Source organism: Danio rerio, chromosome 12 (assembly GCF_052040795.2).
Source record: "Danio rerio strain M-AB ecotype USA chromosome 12, GRCz13ab, whole genome shotgun sequence".
NCBI classification, from domain to species: Eukaryota; Metazoa; Chordata; class Actinopteri; order Cypriniformes; family Danionidae; genus Danio; species Danio rerio.
Genome location: NC_141032.1, coordinates 28,379,843 through 28,406,543, shown reverse-complemented (window position 1 = coordinate 28,406,543; position 26,701 = coordinate 28,379,843). Strand labels below are relative to the sequence as shown.

Below are 26,701 nucleotides of genomic sequence, written 5' to 3'. Positions count from 1 at the left end.
AACACAACCTAAAATCAATCAAATATCAACGTTTTTTGACATTGTTATTGAATGCCAAAATAATGTTGTCCTAAAATGCTGGCTAAACATTGAATTTTGGTCACCTGATGTCACAACCTGCTGGGATCTCTCTGTTTAATGACAGTTCTAATCTTTTTGCCATTTATTAGACGTCCATTTCGTTTTCACTAACTGCCCAAATTTAGCCTTGTTGTAACTAAGTTTATTATGTAGCTAGTATGTTTAGTATGTATCAGCAAGTTACGATGTTATTGATGTCTATTAGACAACTTTTTAAACACAAAATCGCTTGAATGATTTGAAAGTAGGCCAAAGTTTAAAGTACAGTCCAGGAGTTTAAAACAGCTCTTTTTTGATACTTTGATCTTGTTAATAAACACCTTCAAACGACCATTGGTCAGTGATGAAACAGTCCATGTGACTTCAGTTGTTAACTAATACCATTTAAATCTCCAACAATGATTTTGTGCAGCAAAAAGTAAATATACTTTTTTTTGCATATAGTTTCATATAAATACAGTAAACCACTGAAGTCACATGAAATGTTTAGACAATATTTTGCCTTCTTTTTTTGGACACTGAACTTCTCAGGACTATTACTGTCTATAGAGGATGAGAGAGCTCTTGCATTTAATTTAATATAACTTAATTTGCTAGAACTTCTCTGAATTCTTAAAAAAACATGAAAGGAAGCCCACAATACTGTACATACACTCAACAATATGTAATTATATTTTCTCCTGTCAGGTGCATATGTTCCTGAAGGTCTGCTGACGTCCTGTTCGTGGGACTACATGACCTTCAGTCCTTCTGTTCGAGCCTACACAATGCTGCTCTTCACTTTTGTATTCTTCATTCCCCTCTTCGTCATCATTTATTGCTACTTCTTTATCTTCAAGGCCATCCGTGAAACCAACAGGTAAACTGGTTAAGTACGTCATACTGGAGAAAAAAAAAATCTGTAAAAGAGAGGTTCATTATTTATCAAAAAAAGAAAGAAAGAAAGAAAGAAAGAAAGAAAGAAAGAAAGAAAGAGAGATCCATTTTAGATTAGTGCTTTGTTGTGTTCTTTACGTGGTTGATTAAATATGTCACTGCGTAAACTGATGTGCATTGTATTTATCTGTTTGTTTTCACATCTGTATGATGGGAATAATAGAGCTGTGGGGAAAATCAATGGAGAAGGAGGACCCAGAGATTCTATCAAAAAGATCCACCGGATGAAAAACGAATGGAAGATGGCAAAGATAGCGCTCATAGTGATCCTGTTGTATGTCATCTCCTGGTCTCCATACTCCTGTGTGGCTCTCACTGCTTTTGCTGGGTGAGAATCAGCATGTTTTACAATTACCATCCAGAACTTTTGATTGCAATTTACAATGTACTTAAAGTTTAAAAAGCAATTACTTCACTTTAGTTTAAAAAGTGAGTAAACCAGTTGGTCTCAAAGCAATAAATTGACTTTACTTAAAAAGATAAGGAAACTCATTGCCTTAAAAGTATTAAATCAATTAATAAAGTGCCTAATTTTAAAAATTAAGTCCTCTAAAACAATTCCACCACTCCAAAAAATAACTTTTGCTGCTTGTATAAAGTGCATTGGAACAATACAATTCTTAATTTATTTTTTTTTTGGGGGGGACAGCCTATTTGTTTTATGTTCAATCCACTTAAGTTTGTAACAATGATTAAGTTAACTTAATGGATTTGTATTGGGACAACTTGAAGGAATTGTGTGGAATCCATTTTTTTTAAAGTGAAGTTACAATGGGGTTACTTACTTTTTTAAAGTAACGTATTCCTTTTTACAGTGAAAGTACTGAGCTTAATTTACTGATTTTATAAGCTAAATACATGATTTAATACATGTTTTTTTCACGCACCTATCAATTTGGGTTATTCATAAAGTGATAAAAAAAAAAAAAAAAAACCTTTTCCATTTATAGAAAATTGTATTCTACGGAATTCTTTCAAGTAGCAAAGACTATAGAAAACACAAGACATGTTACTCGTATTGTTTTGAGTGGGGGAAAGTGTAACGGTCAAAATTGCAAATAAAGCCCACCTTCTAGTACAGGAGCCAATTATCAATCGCTATAGATTGACAATACTCAGAGGAAGAGGGGAGGACCAGACATGAGTTTCTGCAGATTTTGTGTGATTCAAACGTTTATAAATGAAACTAAAGGCGCAATTGTTGTTTAATTTTATTGGTGATTCCTAATATGAAATTTAATCGTAAGCTTGGCAAGCAGTTTTGATGAATTTGATGTGTCCCCATTCAAACTGAATGCCTGTGCACACTGGGTGTTACAAAAATGCCCACCCAGTGAAATGACTTGCCTTAGAGAGACTTTGACAGTAGATACGTTGATTCTACTGTGTGAAAAGTTAAACAAGAATTTTGAACGTGACGTCTTGCAATATTAAGATTTTTGTTCTAGAAATGTATTCAAATTAGCATATTTATTGAGATAGTTCCTCATTTGCATATTTTAATAACATTGTAAAAATTTTTAAACAATCGTTTTAGTTCAGGTCACAATTCACAGTATTAACAAACCATGATCTAACACTACTACCCCAATAAACTACCAATTAGCTGTTTATTAATAGTCATGTAAAAGTTTAGGTTTTGGGTGGGATTGGCGCTGAAGAATAAGATCATACTTTATAACTAAAAGTCAGTCGTTATTTGCATGAACTATGATCTAAACTTAAGTGTTACCAAATTATTTGCAATTTTAAGTTTTAGGTTTAGGTTTATGAATAGAATATTGTTATGCATTCATTCATTTCCTTTTTGGCTTAGTCCCTTTATTAATCAAGGCTTGCCACAGCGGAATGAACCGCAAACTTATCCAGCATATTTTTTACGCAGAGGATGCCCTTCCAGCTGCAACCCATCACTGGGAATCATCCATACACACTCATTCACACACACACACACACACATACACTACGGACAATTTAGCTTACCCAATTCACCTGTACCCCATGTCTTTGGACCTGTGGGGGAAACCGGAGCACCCGGAGGAAACCCACGGGAATGCGGGGAGAACATGCAAACTCCACACTGAAATGCCAACTGACCCATCCGAGGCTCGAACCAGCAACAATTCTTGCTATGAGGCGACAGCACTACCTACTGCACCCCCACGTCACCCAGTATATTGTTATTACTCAGTCTATGCAATGACTATAAATATATAATATTATTTGAGAAACAGAACTGTAAAATACAGAGCTACATTTTTATTACAATCTGCTGGATAATGTTATTTTTTTTCTTATAGCTTTTTATTCATTTATAGCTACTGGAGGCAACCAAAATAGCTTAATATTTGATGGATGAACTTCAGCTGCCAATGTCACTATATTTTTACACGACATTCACTGCTAGCACAAAAATAAAATAAAAAACACTTGACTTTAGTTGTTTGTTCAGACAGTGCAAAGACTCAAAGCAGAAAGATATGTTAACAAGAGCAGAAAAGGTTTTAAATAAAATATAATAAATATTATCCATTTATGTGAGTCAGCATATAGTGCAGTTTTCTCAAGTGAGAAGCAGACATTTTTTCAAAGTATTTCATGAGTGTAGCCAAGAAGAATTTCTTCTTTAAAGTACAGACATTGCTGTTTCATTTCTCTGGCACTAAAGTAAATAATTGTCTACACAATATGATAATTTAACAAGTAAGACTTGAATAAATATTTAAATCTTTGAACATATTACATTCAAATGTATGTACATATAAATTATAAATATAATAAGACAAAAAGCTTACAAATTCTAATAATATTCAAATCACTATATATATATATATATATATATATATATATATATATATATATATATATATATATATATATATATATATATATATATATATATATATATATATATATATACCCTTGATTTTTTTTTTCCTTTTTTAAATATTTCCCAAATGATCTTTAACAGAGCAAGGAAATTTTTTACAGTATGTCTGTATTAGCACCTTTAAAGTATTTTTTTATCGATAGTTTACAGAACAAACCACTGTTATACAATAACTTGCCTAATTACCCTAACCTGCCTAGCCTTTAAATGTCACTTTAAGCTGTATAGAAGTGTCTTGAAAAATATCTAGTCAAATATTATTTACTGTCATCATGGCAAAGATAAATAAATCTGTTATTGAAGGAGTAAATTTCAATAAATTTAAAAATAACTCAATAAATTTATTTCCTTAAAATTTTACACATTTTTTTAAAATTGTTTGAATTAAAAAAAAAAAAAAAACCTGAAAAATCCCATGTAAGTAAATATTGACAGCCTTTGCCATGAAGCTCTAAATTGATCTCAGGTATATTCTGTTTCCACTGATCGTTCTTGAGGTGTTCAGCAGCTTATTTTGAGTTCATCTGTGATAAATTCAGTTGATTTGGACATGATTTGATAAGACATACACCTGGCTATATAAGGTCCCAGGGTTGACAGTGCATGTCAAGGCCCAAACCAAGCATAAGGACAAAGGAATTGTTTTTAGACCTCCGAGACCAGATTGTCTCAAGGCACAAGGCTTTGGAAGGTTACAAAAAAATTCTATTGGTCTGAAAGTTCCAATGAGCACAGTGGCCTCCATCATCCAAGTGGAAGATGTTTGGAACCACCAGGACTCTTCCTAGAACTGGCCGGCCATCTAAGCTGAAAAGGGCCATAGTCAGCGAGGTGATCAATGACCCGATCTGTCTGAGCTCCAGCGTTCTTCTGTGGAGAGAGGATTACTTTACAGAAGAACAACCATCTGTGCAGCAATCCACCAATCAGACCTGTATGGTAGAGTGGTCAGACAGCACATACTTATTCAAAGATGATTCCTTGGATTTACTTAACTGTTTTACTTTAGTGGTTGTAAACTATTTATTTGGGCTGAATTTAAACAAACAAATTAAGTTAAACATTATCACATTTTAATTTGTTTGCTTTAATTCAACACAAATAAGTTGTTTGCTTTTTTCAGTGTAGCAGCCCACCTGGAATTTGTCAAAAGGCAACTGCAGGACTCTTAGAGCATAAGAAACAAATTTCTCTGGTCTGATGACACTAATATTGAACTCTTTGGAGTGAATGCCAGGCGATACGTTTGGAGAAAACCAGGCACCGATTATCACCAGGTTAATGCCATCCCTACAGTGCAGCATGGAGGTCGCAGCATCATGCTATGGGGATGTTTTTCAGCAGCAGGAACTGGAAGACTAGTCAGGATAGAAGGAAAGATGAATGCAGCAATGTACAAACACATCCTGAATGAAAACCTTCTTTAGAGTACTCTTGACCTCAGACTGGGGCGACGGTTCATCTTCCACTAGGACAATGACCCAAAGCAAACTGCCAAAATATCAATGGAGTAGCTTTACAACAACTCTGTTATGTCCTTGAGTGGCCCAGCCAGAGCCCAAACCTAAATCCTATTGAACATCACTGGAGAGAGATTTTATTTTTAATAAATTTGCAACATTTAAAAAAAAAAATCTTTGGGGTATTGCTATAACATAACACAACATAGCACAACATAACATAACATAACATAACATAACATAACATAACATAACATAACATAACATAACATAACATAACATAACATAACATAACATAACATAACATAACATAATAAACATGAATTAAACACTCTTTGAATTAAATATTTTTTCTCTGTTTAATGATCTCATATCCCACATACTGTACATGCTGTTACACATTTCCAAAAGACTGAATCATTTTGCTCATTTACCTCCTCTTTGGCTGTGTTTGGATGTTATGTGGGTTGAATAAAATGAAAGCATATGGAATGATGTGTAATGCCGTGTCCTCTTATTCTTTTCACAGATACGCAGACATGCTGACACCCTACATGAACTCTGTGCCCGCTGTTATTGCCAAAGCATCTGCCATCCACAACCCCATCATCTATGCCATCACTCATCCCAAATACAGGTTTGATGATGCTGAGCCTGAGCCTTTTTTATAAACTATTTGCTTGCTGCAGATTTACAGTTGAAGTCAGAATTATTAGCCTCCCCTTTGTTTTGTTTTTTACTTTTACTTTTTTTAAATATTTCCTTAATGATGTTTAATAGAGCAAGGAAATTTTCACAGTTTGTCAGAAAATATTTTATCTTCTGGAGAAAGTCTTATTTGTTTTATTTCATCTAGAATAAAAGCAGTTTTTAATAAAAAAAAAAAAACATTTTAGGGACAAAATTATTAGCCCCTTTAAGCTATTTTTTTTTGATAGTCTACAGAGAAAAAAACATTGTTATACAATAACTTGCCTAATCACCCGAACCTACCTAGTTAACCTAATTAACCTAGTTAAGCCTTTAGATGTCACTTTAAGCTGTATAAAAGTGTCTTGAAAAATATCTAGTAAAATATTATTCACTATCATCATGGCAAGGATAAAATAAATCAGTTGTTAGAAATTAGTTATTAAAATTATTATGTTTAGAAATGTGTTGAAAAAATCTTCTCTCCGTTAAACAGAAATTGGGGGAAAAAATTAAACAGAGGAGCTAATAATTCAACGGGGGCTAATAATTCTGACTTCAACTGTAAGTACTATACAGTGACTTCAAAGAGATCAGTAGCATGTCAACATTTTTGCACATATAACAGCACTACGGTTTTTGTTTTAGCGATTTGTTGTATTGAAAAGTAGTTAATTTCATTAAAAAATCTTGGATACAATATAGTGTAAAAGTATTATTAAAACAGTGTTAAAAACAATATCTCTAACAAGGCCGTTAAATAGTTGTACAGTTAAATATTCACATATCACGGAATATCAGTGATGTAATTTTTATTTATATTTATTTGTACGTTGGTTTTAAGTAATATAAATAGAATAGAATATGTTGTTACAATAAAAATGTCTCTTGTGTTACTTTTGTATGGTGGCCAAGAAAGCTTACCCTGCTGCATTTTTTTTTTAAAATAAGCAATTACAAAAAGTGCCAACAAATTAAAAAAAGATCTTCATCTTCACACGTGCTGCAAATCCTCACAACGCAAACACATTTTTAAAAAAATTTGCTGCATTTTTTCACAACGCAAACAATTTATAAAAACAAATTATAAAAACACGCTGCATTTTCTTACAACACTTTCAAATAGAACAAAATACAATGGAAATGTTTCAAGGGGACTCTAAAACGTGCCGGACCTTACTATTTATGTTATGGTTATTTAGGCCAATAAAATACAAAACAAGGGAATCAGGATGTTAAAAAAACAAAAAAACTCACCTTTCAAAGATCACCTACAACATACACTGAGTAATAGTCATGGCACAGCGGCGTGCATCACAGTTTTTGGGTCCTCTTGCCAATACCAATTTATTATCAGCCAATTATATTTTAGCACCTTGGTGGAAAACAGCTTATTTCATCATTCAGTCAATAAGGCTCTCAAACCTGTGTCCATGACCAAAATGCGAACTCCGGGGGACAGTAGCAGACTCTAAAATGAGATGCAGATTCAGACATTCACGTGAGGTGGTTATTAATTAGCAAATAATATAAATATTACAAACATAAACATTAGGTGAGCAGGTTACATTGTAACCCTGTGTCCCAACAATGCAATGTGACACTGATATTCTGTTCTGTAAGCTCAATTTCAAACAGTTTATTTTGAACTATCTGCAGCTTCCTTCAGTAATATGACAATAAATGCCATGTAAAATGGCATTCAAACATTCAAAAGTTTGCATGTTCTCGATGTGTCTGTGTAGGTTTCCTGATGCATAAAACATATGCTGGATAAGTTGATGGTTCATTCCGCTGTGGCGACCCCTGATTAATAAAGGGACTAAGCCGAAAAGGAAATGAATAAATGAAAATATGAAATTATTCAAATTGAGCACCAAAGCAGACCTGACTCAGTAACCATCTGCTCCAGTTTTTTTTTTACACACCCTGCTTTCCAGTTTAAAAAGGTCTGTCCAGTGAAATGAAACCTTGTTCTACAAAACAAAATGTGTGCTGCGTGCTTCAAGGCCTGGCAGACCTAAATCGTTCAGTGACTTTGTGTTCAGAGTGCAAGCACAAGTACCTTGAGATGACAGAGGTAGATTCTGACCTTTAAAAGTCAGATTTGCTTCAGATTGATCTGCTGTGAATGCGCTGAGCCATGTGTTGCTCTCATAACCGATCTGTGGTGAGACACACAAGATTAATGCCCACCATGAAGCACTTGAATGATGAGGTCATCACTTACACATCACCTCAATTTGAGGTCATCCTTATGAAGGATTGATAAGTTACATAAGACACAACAAACACAAAGCTCTCTTCCCCTATTTAACAAGTAAACATTTTCCACAGTTAGGCATTTTTAAAAATTAACTCATTCTGTTTGTGATTGCTAATGGTCTGCAGAGTTTAAAGGGTTGTGTCATTCTTGTTTTACTTTGTTACTATGTTGTTATCTATTTCGATCTTTAACAAATTAGCATAATTACAGCTTAGTGTTTTTATTTGCTGCCTGCAAGTATCAATTCTAACCCTCAAACACTTTAGTTGGGTCATTGTTATTGACGTCATGTCAAGAAGAAACATTTATTGTAGAGACAAAACATTTATTCAACCGGAACTTATGCAGTATTTACAATCACTGAAGATTGAGAAAGGTTCTGAAACTGAGTTTCAGATATGTTAATGAGTGTTTAATTTTCTATATATGATAGACCAATTGCAGCTGATTGGAACATCTGACCAGTCAATGCAGAGCATACTCATGAAAACAACATAGGCTCATTCTGAAAACGTAGCCCTATATACATTTCTGGAGATCGTGAATTATGTAGCTAGAAGTACATATGGCTGAATTTTGTCCTTAAAAGAATGCTATGGGGCAGCATGATGCCATTCCATTTCTCGCTTACCAGCTGACCACTTACAGTACCTCTGTGTGGATAGCTTTCAAACTGTTACCAGTATGTCCAGTTAGCTCGCCATGTACTTCGGCCGACTTGAGACGCAGGGAGTTGGCCATGACATTGGGGTTTGAGTCCAGTGAAGAACAAATCCAGAAAGCAGGTAGGACACTTTTCTTTTTCTGGATTGCATTTTAAATCTGTTAGTTGGGTTTAGGGAAGTAGGTGGGCGGGTCAATCGATGAATTTGAAACCACTATTGGTTGTGTTCAGGGAAAGAGGAGTATTGATTGGTCAGTCATTCAGTAAGTCAGTTAGTCAGTTATCATTGGCCTCTGATGGGTTATGCAAGAACAGCAGTCGTGAATGGCACTCGCAGGAGAAATTAGAGATCTCAAAAAGCATACACATCGACCTCTGATGAATTTACATAAAACAGAAACACAACTCCTGAGGGCTTACCAGAAATGTTCATAGCAGTACTTTTTTAGAATGAGCCTGGGTTGCATGAGAAGGAGGGGTTTTTAAATATCTTTTAACAAATCTTTGTGACAGCATTGGGACATGAAAAAACAAACTGAAGCAAAATTATAATTTTGTGCAAATTGTTTTGTAACAAACCTGAAACGTGACTATGCTAGATTTTATTGCAATGCTATACACATAGCCGGAGTTCAGAAATACATTGTATTATTTGAATAATATTTCAGAATAGCACTTAACCTAAAAAATAAAAAGCATTTGCTAAAGAAATCATGTGATTTAATCTTTTTTCTGTATGTTTGTCCTACATAAAAATGTAAAATGCAACAATCTACCGGGTGGACTTCCAAGCAAGTTTACCAGAAAAGCTATGCAAATTTGCATTTACATGTATTTGTTAATAAATCATCCACTAATCATTTTTCTTTCTTTTTTAAAATTGTACAGATAAGCCTGTATCCAACAGTTTTCTCTGCAGTCCTTATTTGTGTAAAAAGAAGCAGATGTCATTGGTGTTTTACTGCCTCACATTTATATTTTCTCCCTTTTGCTCTGGCAGGTCTGCCATTGCCAAGTACATCCCTTGTCTTGGAGTGCTGCTCTGTGTTCCTCGTAGAGACCGCTTCAGCAGCAGTAGCTTTATATCCACACGACGCTCCACATTGACCAGCCAGTCCTCTGAGACCAGCAGCAACTTGCATCGAGCCGGAAAGGCACGCTTGTCCTCTGTATCTGACAGCGAATCAGTAAGAAAGCACCTCCAGGCCAGAAACATTGAACCCATATATTTGTAGCCACATACTTCTGATTTCATGTGTGTAGTTTCAAATTCCCTTAAAATCACTGTTAGAAATTAACTTGATAGTTTTTAATCATTTTCAAGGTTTTTTTTTTATTCTACAAATGACTACTAATAGAACATTGTTACTATTATCCCCTATGTTAAGCTGCTTTGACTCAATCTACATTGTAAAAGCGCTATAGAAATAAAGATAAATTAAATTGAATTGAACATTGTACTTACACTTTTAAAAATGAAAGTGCGGGATTTTCTTTTTGTCGAAAGCTCTTCAAAGAAATGTTTTTGGTGTCAGGAACATTTTCATAGTCTTCCACTATATATATATATATATATATATATATATATATATATATATATATATATATGTGTGTGTGTGTGTGTGTGTATAAACAAATCTACTATATACACACTTTTGTGGACCGAAAATGTTGAAGGTTCCTCATGGAACTCTCAATGCCAGGAAAGAACTTTTATTTTTAAAAGTGTATGTGACATAATTCAGTTGAATAAATTCCATCAAAAGTTTACCCTGTAACTTTTTAGACCAAGAACCAAATATTATGATTTATATTAAATATTGGATAACAGATCAATCACAGAGGAATTCACTTTGTATAAATTTGACTCATATTTGTCAAATTGTCCTTCCTCATCCAAAAGCACACACAAATCAAATGGTTTTCCTTATGTCAAGCTGTAAAGCAATAGTTCACCTAAAATTTACTCATTTACTCATCCTTTTACGTGTTCAAACCTGTTTGACTTTCTTTCTTTTAGTAAACACAAAAGAAGATATTTTGAAGTAATTTGGAAACCTGTAAGCATCAACTACTATAGTATTTTTGGTACTATGGAAGTCAATGGTTAGAGGTTTTCAGATTTCTTCAAAACATAGTCTTCAGTGTTAAAGGGCACCTATGATGAAAAACAACTTTTGTAAGCTGTTTGGACAGAACTGTCTGTATGTGTCAATTGTCCACTGTCATATTGGGGCGATAACCCCAACGAGTCTCTTTTTTTAAATTTACTGACGTTAAAATAGGACACTTGGCGATGCAGTGGCGCAGTAGGTACTGCTGTCACCTCACAGTAAGAAGGTTGCTAGTTCGAGCCTCGGCTGGGCCAGTTGGCGTTTCTGTGTGGAGTTTGCTTGTTCTCCCTGCATTCACGTGGGTTTTCTCCGGGTGCTCCGGTTTTTCCACACAGTCCAAAGTCATGCAGTACAGGTGAATTGGGTAGGCTAAATTGTCCATTTTGCTGTGGCGACCCCTGATTACTGAGGGAACTAAGCTGAAAAGAAAATGAATGAATAAAATAGGACACAAATCCCAGTGATTTTGAGGCCCACCACAACGTGGTGTAGGAGTGTGGTTTTCCCAACCCACCAAATTGATTGAATCCACAGAACTTTTTTTAGCAAATAAACTAGGATTAAAACAAATGTTACAAGTCTCTGTGATCAGCTGCACCTCAGTAATTATTTTTGTAAGTTTAAAACGTTTTTAAAACAGAGCATGTTTGTAATAAAGACAGTAAAATCGCTATGTAATTCTTAGCCGATATAATCACCACGGCCACAGGGTGTCAGTAAACTGCAAACGGCATTTATGTAAGACTCATCATTTCAGAAAGGCTTAAATAAACTCCACCACAAATACATCAAATAAACTTGTGACGGTATTTTAACTTCATCCCAGTCTGTCTATCACTGACTGCTGTTTATCTGATGTAATGCAGGAGAAGCAGACACACATGTCAGAGCGGTGGGCAGGGAGAACCAGGTCATATGGATTTAAAACCACAGGCTACAACAACAGCTACAGTGTACTCAGACACCAAAATGGACAAATTCTATATTACATGTTAAATAATCTGATGAGTATTTTTTAGAGCTGAAACTTCACATACACATTCTAGAGACACCAAAGGTTTATCTTACATCTTAAAAGGATTTGCCCTTTAAACAGAATAAAGAAACTCAAAAGTTTAGATCCACTTGAGTGTGAGTAAATAGTGAGTACATTTTTGGTGGGTGAACTGTCCCTTTTTTAGCAAAGCTCTTTCTGTTGTAACTGCTTAATGTGTGTTGTGTATGGACAGGGCTGGACAGACACAGAGGCAGATCTCTCCACCGCAAGTTCACGGCCTGCTAGTCGCCAGGTCTCATCGGAAATCCGCAAAGATCTATGCGATATCAAGCACAGCAGCTCTCTGAGGCTGAAGGTCAAAAGCAGAGACTCTGGAATCTTCGACAGGACATCAGCCCAGAGTCTAGCCGACCCGAGCACCAACCGGCCCTGTGCGTACATCAGCGTAAGTGAGAGACTTCATTTAGTGTCATATCTACCTCATTTATCACCAGCTCCACAGCTCACCCGGCGCTCTTTGATTTATGAAATTAGGAAGTCCCACATTCATTTTAAGAGAGGAAACGACTCCATCAGATTTAAAAAATTAATTTGGAAATTTCATTCCATCCTTCATATCTCGACGACAGTTCGCTGCCCTGGTTTTAGCCAGCGCTGTACTTTGACAAATGACAAGAGTGCTCAAGAGTCTGCATGCTTATGTGTGCTAATGATGCACTTTCTGGGATTTCTTATGACTGTACGCTAATTAAGTTTGAGAGAAATTGGTGCCTCCTTCACCAACTTTTTCTTTTAAATGTAGTGAAGCTATTGCTGTCTGACATTTAAATACAGCTCTTTTTAACTAGTAGATGAAGTAGTGCTTTTTAATTGAGCCTCCTGGTACAGTATATATTTTTTTATCTAAATGATACATCATGGGTAATTTTTAAAGTACACCTATTTTATAAAAACTAGGCTAAAAATACTGTTCGAGTTAACAGCTACATATTACCAATACCAGTTTCATGTGCTGCTTATTCAGTCCTACTTTGCAAAATTATAAGGTTCTATCTGCGTTCTAAATGATTTTGAGATATTGAGCTTCAGAGTTTTGCATTCCATATAGCAAACAATATGTGTGTAACAGTTCACTTTCATACATTACCATGACATAGACCCCAAATGTACTCTAAATGTAAATTATCAAAATTCTATTCAAGTGGTAAATTGGGGTAAAATAAACGGCAAATGCACATAAAACCTTCTAAAAAGTCATATTCTGCTTGGAATAATGAGTTACTATCTGGCAGATCCTTAATTGAAGTATTGCTTTTCAAGAAATACAATGAGTCTGCTTATTAATTTATTTAAAAAAATAAATTAGGTATTGTAACAATATGTTGATGCTTGACAAGGTTTTAGGCATACAAGGCTGTGCTAAATATTTTGTCCAGTGCAGATGTTAATTTTATGTAATTAATATGCTAATCTTTATTGGATTATATATTTTATATGATATTTATTCAATTGTAAGCCCCATTAATTAAAATAAGTATTTGCCCTTCAAGGTTTAATATCAAATTTAAAGACTTTAAAAGAAAACAGACAATGAGCAAATGAGTTCAACAAAGTTTAATAAAGACTGAAAATGTTTCACAGACTATATATATAAAGACAAATATAAATATTTTACATTTAATATTTAATTTTTTTAAATTCCTGTTTCTTTTTCAACAACGTAAAATGTAACATTTCAATGTCAAAAATGCTTCCAAATTCTAACATTTTCGCAGGTTTCTTTTCAATTTTGTGTGGTGCGGCATTATTTAGTCAACTCTTTCTGGTCTTTCCAGCTGTTAACGGCAAAGAAAGCTGATCCTGATTGGTGGCAATTGAAATGCTGGTTGGCTCACAGAAAGAAGCTTATAGAGCCAAGCTAGAGTTTGTTTGTTTGTTTTTTAAGTAAAAAGTCTTAGGACCCTATCACACACCTGGTGCAATAAGGTGCAAGACATGTTTGCCCTGACGTGTTGCTATTTTCAGATCAGCGTAACCCTAATTTTCCCATTTTCCACCACTTTGCTTAAATAGCAAATCCATTTGCGCCACTTTGTGGACTCATGGGTGTCCGGTCCAGAAAAGAGATGTGTTAAGGTGCATTGTTGGTGCGCTGATATTTTGAGGAACCAAAAAAGACCAGCTGAAAGCTTAAAACATGCATGATGTACAGCAATGCTCAAATATCTTTACAAAAAATAAGTAAATAAATACAGGATTAAAATAGTTCAAAATGATTACTTTCTACATAAATATAAAAACCACTACCTTCATGCTTTCATCTTGGGGGGCTTTTTTGGTCTATTCACAACAACTTGCTTTTGTGTAATGATATTATTCATAGTAGTATTGTTTATCATATGCATATTTATATTTGTTTTATTAAAAACAAGCTTAGGTTTGTCCACCTGTCGGGTTTTGTACCATATGGGGCATAGCATATGTGTTTGGATATATAACCTTTTGACCACAAAAAATTATTATTGCTCATTTATTCGTTTGCTGGAAATTAAAACTGAATGTAGAAATAGTTTTAAAACAAATCTTTGCGCTTACAAACAAAATTTATTATGTAGGCTTGTGGATGCCTTCAGTGGAGTGTACAACACCGTTTCCACTGTAAAAAGTGCTATCCACAAAAGAGAGAAAGAGAAAGTAAAGGCGCGGAGAGTATTTTTCCATCCTTAAAATAGAAAAAAGTGGATTCGGACATGCCCTTAATGCTTTTGTGCCATGTGCTTTAGACCTTGCGTATAAATCGTTAAAATAGAGCCCTTAAAATGTAAACAAATTAAAAAAAACATCACATAATGTAAATAAGTTGCTATTTAATAAGAATATGTGAATAACTGAATTTTGGCAAAAATGTTAGACAGAACCTTATAATTCTAAGATGACGAGGCATTCAAACAAGGGCTTTTCTATATCGCTTTTTTGCAAGTAATGTGAACTGATCATCAACATATCATTGTGCATTATGTATGCCCAATGTGATATATCCCTGCAACCTTTATTTCCAAATGAATCAAAACTGAATCAAAGGAAATCGAAATCAGAATTGCAATCTTGAGAAATAAAATAAATTGTAGAATATGTCTGTTTATCAAATTTAAAGTTTAGAACAGAGGCTTATGAGAAATGATCCACAACCCATTTTTGGATTGCGTTTCAGAGAGCAGAAAATTGTCATGTGTTAATGGAATGAAACAAATCCAGCTTTTCTGCTTATTATTCAAGATGTATAATGTAGAACTGTTTCTATTTTCCTAAAAAAAATTACTTGTACATTTTTAAACCAACAGAACTTTCAACAGAACACAAATCAACAGAAGATGTAAAGGTAGTTTGGATAATTACAAATGGCATTCCTTCAAAGAGCCGACTTCAATGAGGGTCCATTACATTGAGATTAAGCCTGCTTTAATTCTCCCATCCTAATCTGTTGGTTTTAGAGAGATTATCCCTATAAACAGAAGCTCATCCTATGTCATCAAGATGAATGGCATTAGTGTGTCCACTGGGTGGCACATTCAGCTCTGCCCATCTACCTCTTTCTTTTGATTGGTCACAGTCCAGTTTAGACAGTGGGAGCCTCACAATGTGTTAAAATAAACTTTCAAATTAGAAAGAGAAGTGTCTACTTCAAAAAAAAAAAAAAAATTAAATAATTTTAACTACTGTTAGTCAGTTAGTCTCTCATTATGGTAAATTTTATGTGTATCTTCTCTGTCCTTCTTTCAGACGGTTGGTGACAAAGATGAAATCTCCATGGCCGAGGTCAGCCTGTCAAGCTGTCCCTCGTCTTCTGTGAGTACTTATATTGAACTGGATTTGTTTTTACAACCTAAAATAAAAAAAATAAAAAAAAATAAATAAATAATGTATGAAGAGAATGAAAAACGCAAATAATAAAATAAATTAGCGATTTCTAAATTTTCTTTGACTTGTATTTCATTGCAGACAATACAACAAACATGTAATATTTTCCTTATGATTTTTATTTTATTTTATTTTATTTTTTTCAAAATAAACACATATTCCAATTTTGGTTCTAGCAACACATTTCAAAAAAGTTGGAACAGTAAATTATTTACCATTTTGTAATGTTGACATTCCTTTTCACAACAATTAAAATAAGTTAGGGACTGAAGACCTGAAGACACCGAGTGATGAAGTGTTTCAGGTGTCATTTTGCCCCATTCTTCCTCATACAAGTTTTAAGATGGGCAGCAGTACGGGGTCTTTATTGTTGCATTTTGCTCTTCATAATGCACCACAAAATCTCTATTTGAGACTGGTCGGGACTGCAGGCAGTCCAGTTAAGTATCTGTATCCTTTTCCTCTGCAGCCAGGACTTTGTAAAGTGTGCAGAATGTGGTTTTGTCTTGTTGAAATATGTCCCTGAAAAAAAATGCAGCATATTGTGCTCCAAAATCTCCAATAACTTTTCAGCATTAATGGTGTCATCACAGAAGTGCAAGTTACCTTTGCTAAGGGCACTGACCCAACCCCATACCATTACAGACCTTGGATTTTTGGCTTGTTGGTGGTAGCAGTCTGGATGACCTATTTTTTTTGGTCCAGAGTAGACATTTGTCCCAAAAAATACCTGAAATACTGTGTTCCACTGTGTGATGGTCCATCCCAGAAGCCTCCGAGCTAAGAGAAGTCGATAACGGTTCTGGACACTGTTAACCTTTTAGTACAGTACAGTTTAGTGGATGTCACTGTGGATGACATTACAATAATTTTCTCACACGTATTAATTGGCAAACTGGCGATCCTCGGCCCATCTTTCTTCCTACAGGTGTAGACCTTTCTTGGATGCTATTTTCGTAACAAATCATAATAACAATCACCTGTTGACATCCTCTGTTTTAAATCACATTATTGAATGTCTTGCAGGTCTGAATGTCTGAATGACCAGACAAAACATGAAATATATTGTGTTCATATTGTCTGCAATGAAATACAAGTCAAAGTAAAATCATTGCAAATCACTACTTTCTTTTTTGATTTGCGGTTTCCATTATGTCCCAACTTGATGTTTAAATTCAACACATTAACAAATAGGGAGTTCCTAACCTCATGCTTATAATAATAATATTACATTTTATTATTAAATTAACCATTATCTTTTAGATTTAGCAAAAATAATCTGTTTGAAATGATAGGAAAGGGAGATCAAAGAAACAAGAAACACCAAGAAACATATAATGCAACCACGGTAGTTTGATTCCTGAACAAACTCTTTTAATGGGACAATTTGGGGGTGATTTTTGACCCTGTATGTATTATGGTTGGATGTTCACAGTAAAACATAAACACAAGTTTTTGTATTTAAAATTTTAGTGATTAAATAAAACTAATCAAAAACGTGCATAAATATTAAGATAAACTGATCAAAATAGACTGATATAACAAAACAAAATTGTCCTTTAGGGTTTTTTTAACCCACAAGGGACACTATTGAAACCAAACGTCATCCCAAAAACCATTGTTATCCAACTACAATCATCCATTGTTCATTGTTCACAACCAGCACAAACTCTATGGATGGAATTGCAGCTCGTGACCTGCTTATTTTCTTTTCATGACAGATGGACCTGAATAGATCATGAAAGTGTCTAAATAAGCAAGCTTGCATGCTATACAATATATATCTTTCATCTCACATACATATATATTTCATTCTGCATGTAATAGTGTGTTGTAAGATTTAAAGCATTGTTTTGTGCATGTGCCTATGTGCAAATGTGCTCCTTATACCAACAACCATGACACATGCAAAATCACTTACAGTAAAACAACTTTCTTCCTCATTCTGATGCTCAGTATGAACTTTAGACCATATCTTCATGCATAAATGCATCAGGATGCTGCCATTGCCATGATGGTTTATTGGATATTTGCTTAGTCTAACAGGTGTGCTTAATAAAGTGCCCAGTCTGGAGGAGAAATGTTATGAAAATAATAATAATGATGCACCACGATCATAGATATATCTATGAGATGAGCATCCTATTTCTCAAAGGATGCTGAAAAATAACAGGTAATTTACTCTGTAATCTTTTTCGAGGTTGTGTGTGAATAACGCAAACATGCCTCATTCATACGGGATTACAATCACAGGGTCCATCTGTGAAATGCAATTTTACCATACCTCTACAGGGAACACTTGTCCAAATATGTCTTCTATATTACAGCCATCCCATAGACGTTCATGTTTATTAATCTGATTTGTAGCTCCCTTGGTGTAAATGTGGTAATAAAATATCTATTTGGTTCGACATAATAGCATACAGGATTTCATTACACTGAATTCAGACCAAGAAACAGTGTTGCTTGATCTTTAAAGAGAAGGGATACGCAAATGGCACACTATAACAAGTAAAACAATCGGCATGAGGTCAAATTAAGCTTTCAGATTGTCCTGTGTTGAGCTATGGTGTTGTTGATCACTGGCTGAGCTGCACTGTCATAAAGGTACCCCCAGTGTGTCATTATTAAGAACAACAGTGACTGGAAGAGAAGACAGGAAGCAAACCTGTCAGTGAATGCAAACACACACAAAAAATAACAGTCCTGCAAGTTCTCTCACAGATCAAGCTGAAAAAACTCCCTGTGCTGCTGAGCATCAACATGACCATGGCAAAACATGGTTTCAAGCTACAAAATATCAAGCCAGTTCTATACTCTCAGCCTGGTCTGATTTGTATTCAGTTATTATACATGTGAGGTTTACAGTTTGTTGTGCTTTGTATGTGAGCTGAAAAAAATACATATGTGTGGAAAATATATTCAGAAATATAAAGTATTATCTGTTTCATTATTTCAACTCCCAAGCATCCGAGGAGACTTTTTTGGGGCAATATCATTTAGTTTTCATAAAAAACATAGTTTCTTTCTTCTCAGCGGCTGACAAAAATTGACTCGTTTTGTAAGTTTGCCATCCGAAAACATGAAAAAAGAGGACTCGATTTAACAAAATAGAGTGGTTAATGAAAAACATTAAAAAGTGACTCTATAAATGCAAATGCAGTTTCTGAAGCAAAACCTAAAATTCACAGGATCTGTGGGGTGTGTTTCTGGGTGCCAGAATATGGTTGACTCAATGTGCAGCAGTTATAAAAAAAAAACAAAAAAAAAAACAAAAAAAACAATGGCAATGGAATTGCTGTTACATTTCACATTAATTACTTACATTTTAAAACACATTAATATACAAAAATACCATTTTTAACGGTGGTTCATTTCGCTGTGGCGACCCCAGATTAATAAAGGAACTAAGCCGAAAAGAAAATGAATAAATGACTTATTTGTAACAAGCATTTTATTTATTTCACAGCTATACTTATAGGGCCCTATTATACAACTGGAAAAAGACATGTTTGCTTGATTTGTTGCTATTTTCAGATCAGCGCAACAGTCATTTTCAAGTTTTGCACCACGTTGTTTAAATAGCAAATCCATTTGCGCCGCTTTGTAGACTTGTGGGTGTGCTGATTTATAAAAAAGGGTGTCTTGCTATTTTGATGAACTAAAATAGACTGCACCACTGACAAACTAAAACTGGTCTAAAGTCCAGCACAGAGCACTTTAGTTATGCATTTGTGTGGGTCCAAATACTTACACATTGCTTAATACACACATGATGTGCAGCAATTCACAAATATCATTACACATGAAAAAAATAAAAGATTAAACTGTTTCGAAAATTCTGATTTTCTACATGAATATAAAAAACACTATCTCCACTCCTTCTTCATCTCTGGGTGCTTTTTTCAGTTTATTTATGACAATGTACATTTGCAATAATGTTATTATTATTATTATTATTATTATTATTATTATTATTATTATTATTATTATTATTATTATTTATATCATTTATATGTATATTTATATTTGTATTGGTTTTTTTTTTTTTTTTATAAAAACAAGTTTAGATTAGTCCACCTGTTGGGTTTTGGAAATGTATGCATCACCATATGGGGCATAAATTAGGACATGGGTTTGCATATAACTCTTTTTTTTCACACTTTGTTATTATTGTTTTTTTATTCATTTGCTGGAAATTAGAACTGAATTTAGAAATAGTTTTGAAACATCTTTGAGCTTAATAAACTAAATAAAAAATGTAAGCTAATGGAAGCCTTCATTGTCATGCCTTTAGACAGGTATGTTTTAAAACAATTTTCGCCACACAAAGCTTATTTAGATTATGTTCTTGTTTATGAATGGGTTTATATGCACGGAAGTGTTGTTCAGCTACTGAAAACGTCCGGCAAAAGATTGGCCATTTTCAAATACATGGAGTACCTTTTACAGCATCCATAATATAGTCAGTTAAATAGACCTGAGGATTCGTTTACTTGTTCAAGTGAAAAAGGAGATGAAAAAAAGTGATGTACAAGGATCAGCGAGCACAATTAAAAATGAAAAGTCATTCGTTTTCTTGGTAACGGAAACATAAGTGTAATGTAAAAAGAAGAAAGGATATTGCTGTTTTTAGCACTCTTTTTTTTCCTGATCTAATATTTATTTAGTATAATAACAAAACATAAATGTGCTCTTCCGCCTAACCAGCTTTACTGAGGTAAAGTTTAATTTATATTCACACATTTGTTTAGTTTTGAACAGGACAGCCTGTGACACACACACACTTTTTTTTTTTTTTTGCTCGTTCAAACTACGCATTTAAAATGAGCTGAATCAACGCAATTCTTCAGATTTTACTGGGACAATAAAATTTTTTTATGTTTAATCCACATAAATTTGTTAAAAGTGTTTAGTTAACTTAATCAATTTGTGTTGGGACAACATGAATGAATCGTGTGGAACCCTGGATTTTTTACAGTGCAGTTTTGGGGAAATATAATTCCTGCACCCGCTGGCCTGTCAACAACTACGCTTAATCAAGTGTGTGGCTCCATAGAGTTTTCCAACTGGTGAATGACATGATCTAGTGTTATATCTATCAGTGCACGTTCGCGTGTTCATGACTTAAAGGAGGCGTGGCTTTAAATGACAGGGGAGGGTCGTAAAATTTCTAAGCTATTATGCTAATGCTAGCATTCTGGCAGATCACCTACTGCACCTTTAATACTTTAACACCAATGTAATCAATACAGAAATGTAGATTTTTAACATCAAAAACTGTAAAATAGAAAAATTTTATAAAAAGTATTTATGTGTTTACTCCTTCACTCATTGTATTTTCTCTGTCTCAAATCAAGCAGAATGACGTCTCAGAGAAAGCAGATGAGAAAAGGCCATTGGTTCGGATCCCCTCCATCATTGTGACTTCAGAAACCTGTCCTGCTGTCCTGCCAGCGGGACACTCTTCCAGGCTCATACCTGGAGCTCCAGCAGTCACAGACTCTGTCACCGTGACTGACTGAACACTGATGCTCTGTCATCTGACTGTCTCTTCCTCATTTCTGTCTTCTTTACCCAGGGCTCAAAAACCAACCTGCATGCAGTTACAACTGACATCTGAATTATTGTTACCTTTGCTTGTTTTCAGATGGAAAACAAGCCACTTTAAGGTAAACAGGGTGTGTATTTTTGACATGAAAGTGGGGTCAGGACACCTATTCAGGCTTTTTCCGGTGGTGTGGAGATGATCCTCTCCTCTCAGGGAAGAAAAGCAGCAGTTGGTGTCTGTGTTGTGGATTTTGGCACCGGTTCTGAATATGTGTTCAGATTTCCTTTTCAATGAGCTGCTTTGTCCATTAATGCCTGTGCAGTATAGGTCATAGCAAAAACCCATTGCCTGTGTCTGCACAAGATCAGAAACAACATGCTATTTTAGAAATGAGGATTTAACACTTAAGACCCCAGTATACTTCAAACAAAATTGGACAGTGAGCAGAAATTACATAATTTTAACAAATCTGGAAAAAACTAAGATTGTTTTGTTCAATTTGGCAGCTCATTATACAACAAACATGACTAGTTAGCAACAGGAGAGTATGTAGCAGAGCTGGTACAGATATATCCGCACCTGTATAATTGCTAGCAGACAGATTTAAAAGACTCTGAAGGAGTGACACACCAGACAAAAAGCCCCAACATGTCACGTGTCACATGTGTCTTACGCTGCAAAAAAACTATGTAATAACAATATTTTTTTTTATTATTATAAATAATAACAAAGACAACATTTTTTACATCAACTTAATTTAGAAAGTTAATCTGATTTAACTTTATTTTTTAGGTTAAACAATTTTTAAGTTGATCTTTTAAGTCAGCTTAAATGATGTAAGTAGTGATGACTAGTTAAATTAATTCAGCATTCAGTTAACAGCAAACGTGAACTTAAGTATTCACATAAAAAAATTACAAAATGTGTGACGTGAGCAGGCCCGTGCAGAGACCGTCCAAAGGGCATGTGCAGGATAAATTTTTTGAAGACCGGGGGTGGGGGGGGGGGGGGGGGGGGGGAGGTGGGTGGGTGGGGTTGTTGTTGCGCGCGTACTGAAGAGCGGTGTTGTCGCGCGCCTACTGAAGGGCGGGACCGAGGGTGTGTCGCGTCGCGGGGGCACTTTTGATAATTTTGGAAGGGCACTTTCTATTCAAGACTAAAAAGGGCATGTGCACTGCACAGGTTGAGCCCTATGTGTGCACGTGCCTGGACGAGAGAGACGTTTTACAACCCTGCCTATTGCAGCACAGGGATGTCAGAAAGCTTGAAAACAGTATACCATCACTTAGCCCTTTAAAACGTCTTTTTAACCCTGAAATGAAGAACAAAAACAAAGTTTGTTTGAAGTATAACAGGGCCTTTAGATTTTATCTAGTTTTCAGAGATTTTGGTCTTGCTTTGACATGTAGAGCCCTGTTTATTTGTGTGCACTGCCAATTTTACTAGAATTTTTCACTAGTACATATGTTTAAACATTCTTAAACCAAGATGCATTTAATTGAGAAGAAAATGGTTGATGATATTTAACTGTGTTTAGTTGAAATATATCAAATTTAGCTTGAGGTTAAGATTAAAATGAGAAAACAATTCTGATAGTGTGGCTACAAAAATATATTTAAAGCCTGTGGCTACCAGAACGTTGTGAGTAAAAAAATACATACATGCAATTAAATAAATCACAATTATCTGTCTGTGCAGAAAACTGAGCATTACTTACAGCAGCATTACCTTTAATCCTTTAATCTTTTAATTACAAACAAAAGCAAGATTTTTCCCACATAGGCTCATTCTGAAAATGTACCTCTATATACATTTCTGGAGATCGTGAATTATGTAGCCTAAGTAACGTATGGGTGCATTTCCTTTTCGTTCCTTGTCGCACTTACCAGATGACTACTTACAGTACCTCTGTATGGACTGATTTCCCGCTATTACCAGTTTGTCCAGTTAGCTTGCCATGTACTGTATGTCAACAGACTTGAGATGCAGAGAGCAGTTGACCAAGATGACGGCATTCGAGTCTGGCGAAGAATGGTTCTAGAAACAAGGTAAAACAAAAACAGAAGCCAAAAAAAATTAAATAAACAAGAAAATAACACAGTGGGAATGTGGTAAAATCTGAAAAACGTGGTAAAAGTCAGACAAATGCTTTTCTTTTTCTGGATTGCTTTTAAAACTGCCAGTTGGGTTTAGCAATGTGGGCAGATCAAAAAAAAAAAAAAACATAGCTCCTGGCACATATTTGGCACTATCAAGAAATGTATATAGCGATACATCTTCAGAATGAGCCTGGGTTAGATTTTTGATGTTTTAATTTCTGATTGAATTTTTGGTGGGACTTAGGCATTTGAGGAGTTTAAGCGGAGTTAAACTTTAAAAGGAGTTAAACTTTTTTTTTCAGAAAACATCCCTTGATTTCCCTAGTAATTTGTCTTCTGCAAGAATTGTTGAATATTTTGTCTTGTAATTCTAAAATAAATCTTTTTTTGGAGTGTAACCATGTTAGGACAGAAAGTTTGGGTTTATGTTTTAAAAGTGGAGTGTGTAATTACATGTTCATTCATTCATTTATTCATTTTCTTTTCAGATTAGTCTCTTTGTAATTACATGTATAAATGTAAGAAATATATATTTTTACTATAGTCACTATTTAAAGAAAAAAGTTAAGTATACTAAAACACCATATAATATTGTGATATTGATAATTTTACAAACAAAACTAACAACAACATATTGTTTTAAATACTAAATGAAGAAGATTAGGTATTATAACATTTAATACAATCAGACTGTTTATGTTACGTTAAAAATAAAGTTATCATTATCCAAGTTCATTTAAATGTATCATAGAAAAATTAAAAACATTGCAAAAAATTGCATAAACTACAAAACAGTTGTTTACTTATGTAGTATTTTCAGTAAACATATTGTAAACATTCTTAAATCAAGATGCATTTACTTCTGAAGCCAAATGACAGAGAGGCAGAGATGCCCAAAGTTGGCCCATTATAAACTTTGATTTGGCCCACCATCCCATCTGAGATGAGAATGATGGAGCGATCGTCATTTCTAATTTAACGTAACCTTTTTTTTTATTTGTTTTTTTGCTAAACTACAAAAATAATGATAATAAAATAATTGAAATTAAATGTTTCAATGTAAATACTGTCACTCGAAGAATAGAGGACTATGCAGAAGACATCGGCAAGTAAATCGAGGCAAAAACTAGTAAATGAGTAAATATAAATGAGATTGTTTTGATTTAACTGTAATGAGTTCATCATAAATTACTGTATTGGTTAATAAAAAGTAATGTTTTAGAGTGATTTTTAAACATTATTAAATAATTTATGAAATTACCAATGGCAACTATATTTACCTTCGGCCCTATAGTGTCAATCAAGTTTGGTGTGTGGCCCTTTATAAGAAAAAGTTTGGGCACTCCTGTTATAACGTGTTGTTCTCTAGAAGAAAAAAAAAGCAGCAAAATTTTGTACGTTTATATTTAAAATAAAAAATATATCTGCCAATTGGGGTAAAAAATAAAATGTAATTCTAAGGAAGAACAAGATACTTTTCCTTATTGAATTGGCAGATATTTCATTGTTTAAAGTATAAACCTAAACCCACTTTTTTTAAGAAAACAACTTAACATGTTATTTAGGTTCTTAAGTCAATCTACATTAATATAAGAATGTTTACTTGACTGTACAAGAAATAAAACAAGAAAACCAGTTGTAGCCTAAACATCCAAGAATACAATGTAAAACAAATAGACAAATAGAGATAACTGATCTAGTAAATATACATTGCGCATACCCAATTAGCTTTAAAATATCATCTTCATCTAAATCAGCCTCAATCAAAACCATTGACATTGTTCTTGCTGCTGCTGATCAAACAATGTTTGTCTTATTTTGTAAATGAAATTTTTTCAGCACTCTGTGGCCAATGTGTATAATAGTCTATATATTATTGAATGTTTTTATGAAAGCGTGCACAACAAATGATCTCATGATGTATGATTTGCCCTCTTTTTGTGTTAAAATCCCCCAGACTGTGATTACCTGCATGCTTTCTAAACTAGGCTCCTGAATGAAATATTTAAATGTTTTTTTACCGTCTGCGTAGACTACAATAACATCCCAACTCGTATAAATGTAAAAATCGTCTTTTAAGCTCAAGCGACTGATTTTGGCGCCTGTGGCGTTAATGAACTGTACCTTTCAGATGCAGATTTGCCTTTCTGCTGGATTTCAGAGATGCTTTAGTGGGATTAATATGCCGGCATCTGGGAGTCCTTAGGGATTAGAGGGGAAACGCTTTTAACAAGATTACTTTTGGAAAAGTGCTCAGCCAGAACACGCCATTGCTTTTAAAGGTTGGAAGTTGCGTACACATTCTCAGATAATGGTCTCTGAAGCAGTTCAAATGCGCTGTCAGTCTCTCTGTGTCTCCAGAGAGAGATGTTTACCTTTCCTTTTTGAGCTAAATGTCTTTCAGAGATGGTTTATGATCTCCTTTGCTGTGGATATTTACTGATGTTGCCAGAATGTTCACCTTTGACTGCATTTCTAAAGCCACTCGTGGTTATCAAGTGAGTCAATGGCATGTCCTGCTGATTTGTTGTCTGGACGCCGTCAGGTGACATAATCAAGTGGTATAATAATGATAAGGTTAGCTTATTGGTGAGAGCCACGAGGTCATACATTTTTACTTGTGATAATATTGTCTTTTTTGCCCTTCTCTTTCCTGTTTTCTTTCTTGGGTTCAGTTCTGATGTTGTCGCTATTTAGGGGCAAAGTTTATGTGGTTGTTTTGTTTCTTTCAAAGCACCTGATAATGATTTACTTTACCATAATGAATAAGCTAAGATGAATAAGCTAAGACATTGCAAGTGAAAACAATATAATGTAAAGAAAACACCCAAAATACACTTTGTTACAATACAATTGTTTCTTTTGTCACTTTTATGAGTTTTAATCAATACATATATTTAATTTTTAAAGGCTGTATTCTCAAAATAACTTTTTTTCTCTTGCATTAAGATATAAATCTCCCTTTTAGCAGCAGTTACATACAGAAATCGTTCAAGTTTGTATCTGCTGTATATAAAATAAAATTTGTATTTTCA

General features: G+C 34.4%; 1 protein-coding gene across 5 annotated transcripts in view; it reads left to right on the top strand.

The window, feature by feature from the left end:
- opn4b (opsin 4b) overlaps window positions 1–26,701 on the top strand; it is a 74,466-nt gene extending 47,765 nt beyond the window's left edge. The window contains exons 5-12 of one of the 5 annotated variants that reach the window (XM_087274537.1): window positions 769–940; window positions 1,181–1,345; window positions 5,897–6,004; window positions 9,988–10,174; window positions 12,331–12,543; window positions 15,879–15,944; window positions 21,380–22,492; window positions 22,750–26,701. In XM_087274537.1, coding sequence (XP_087130663.1) covers window positions 769–940; window positions 1,181–1,345; window positions 5,897–6,004; window positions 9,988–10,174; window positions 12,331–12,543; window positions 15,879–15,944; window positions 21,380–21,541 — 1,073 coding nt within the window. In that variant the 3' untranslated portion in view covers window positions 21,542–22,492; window positions 22,750–26,701. 5 annotated transcript variants of the gene reach the window in all.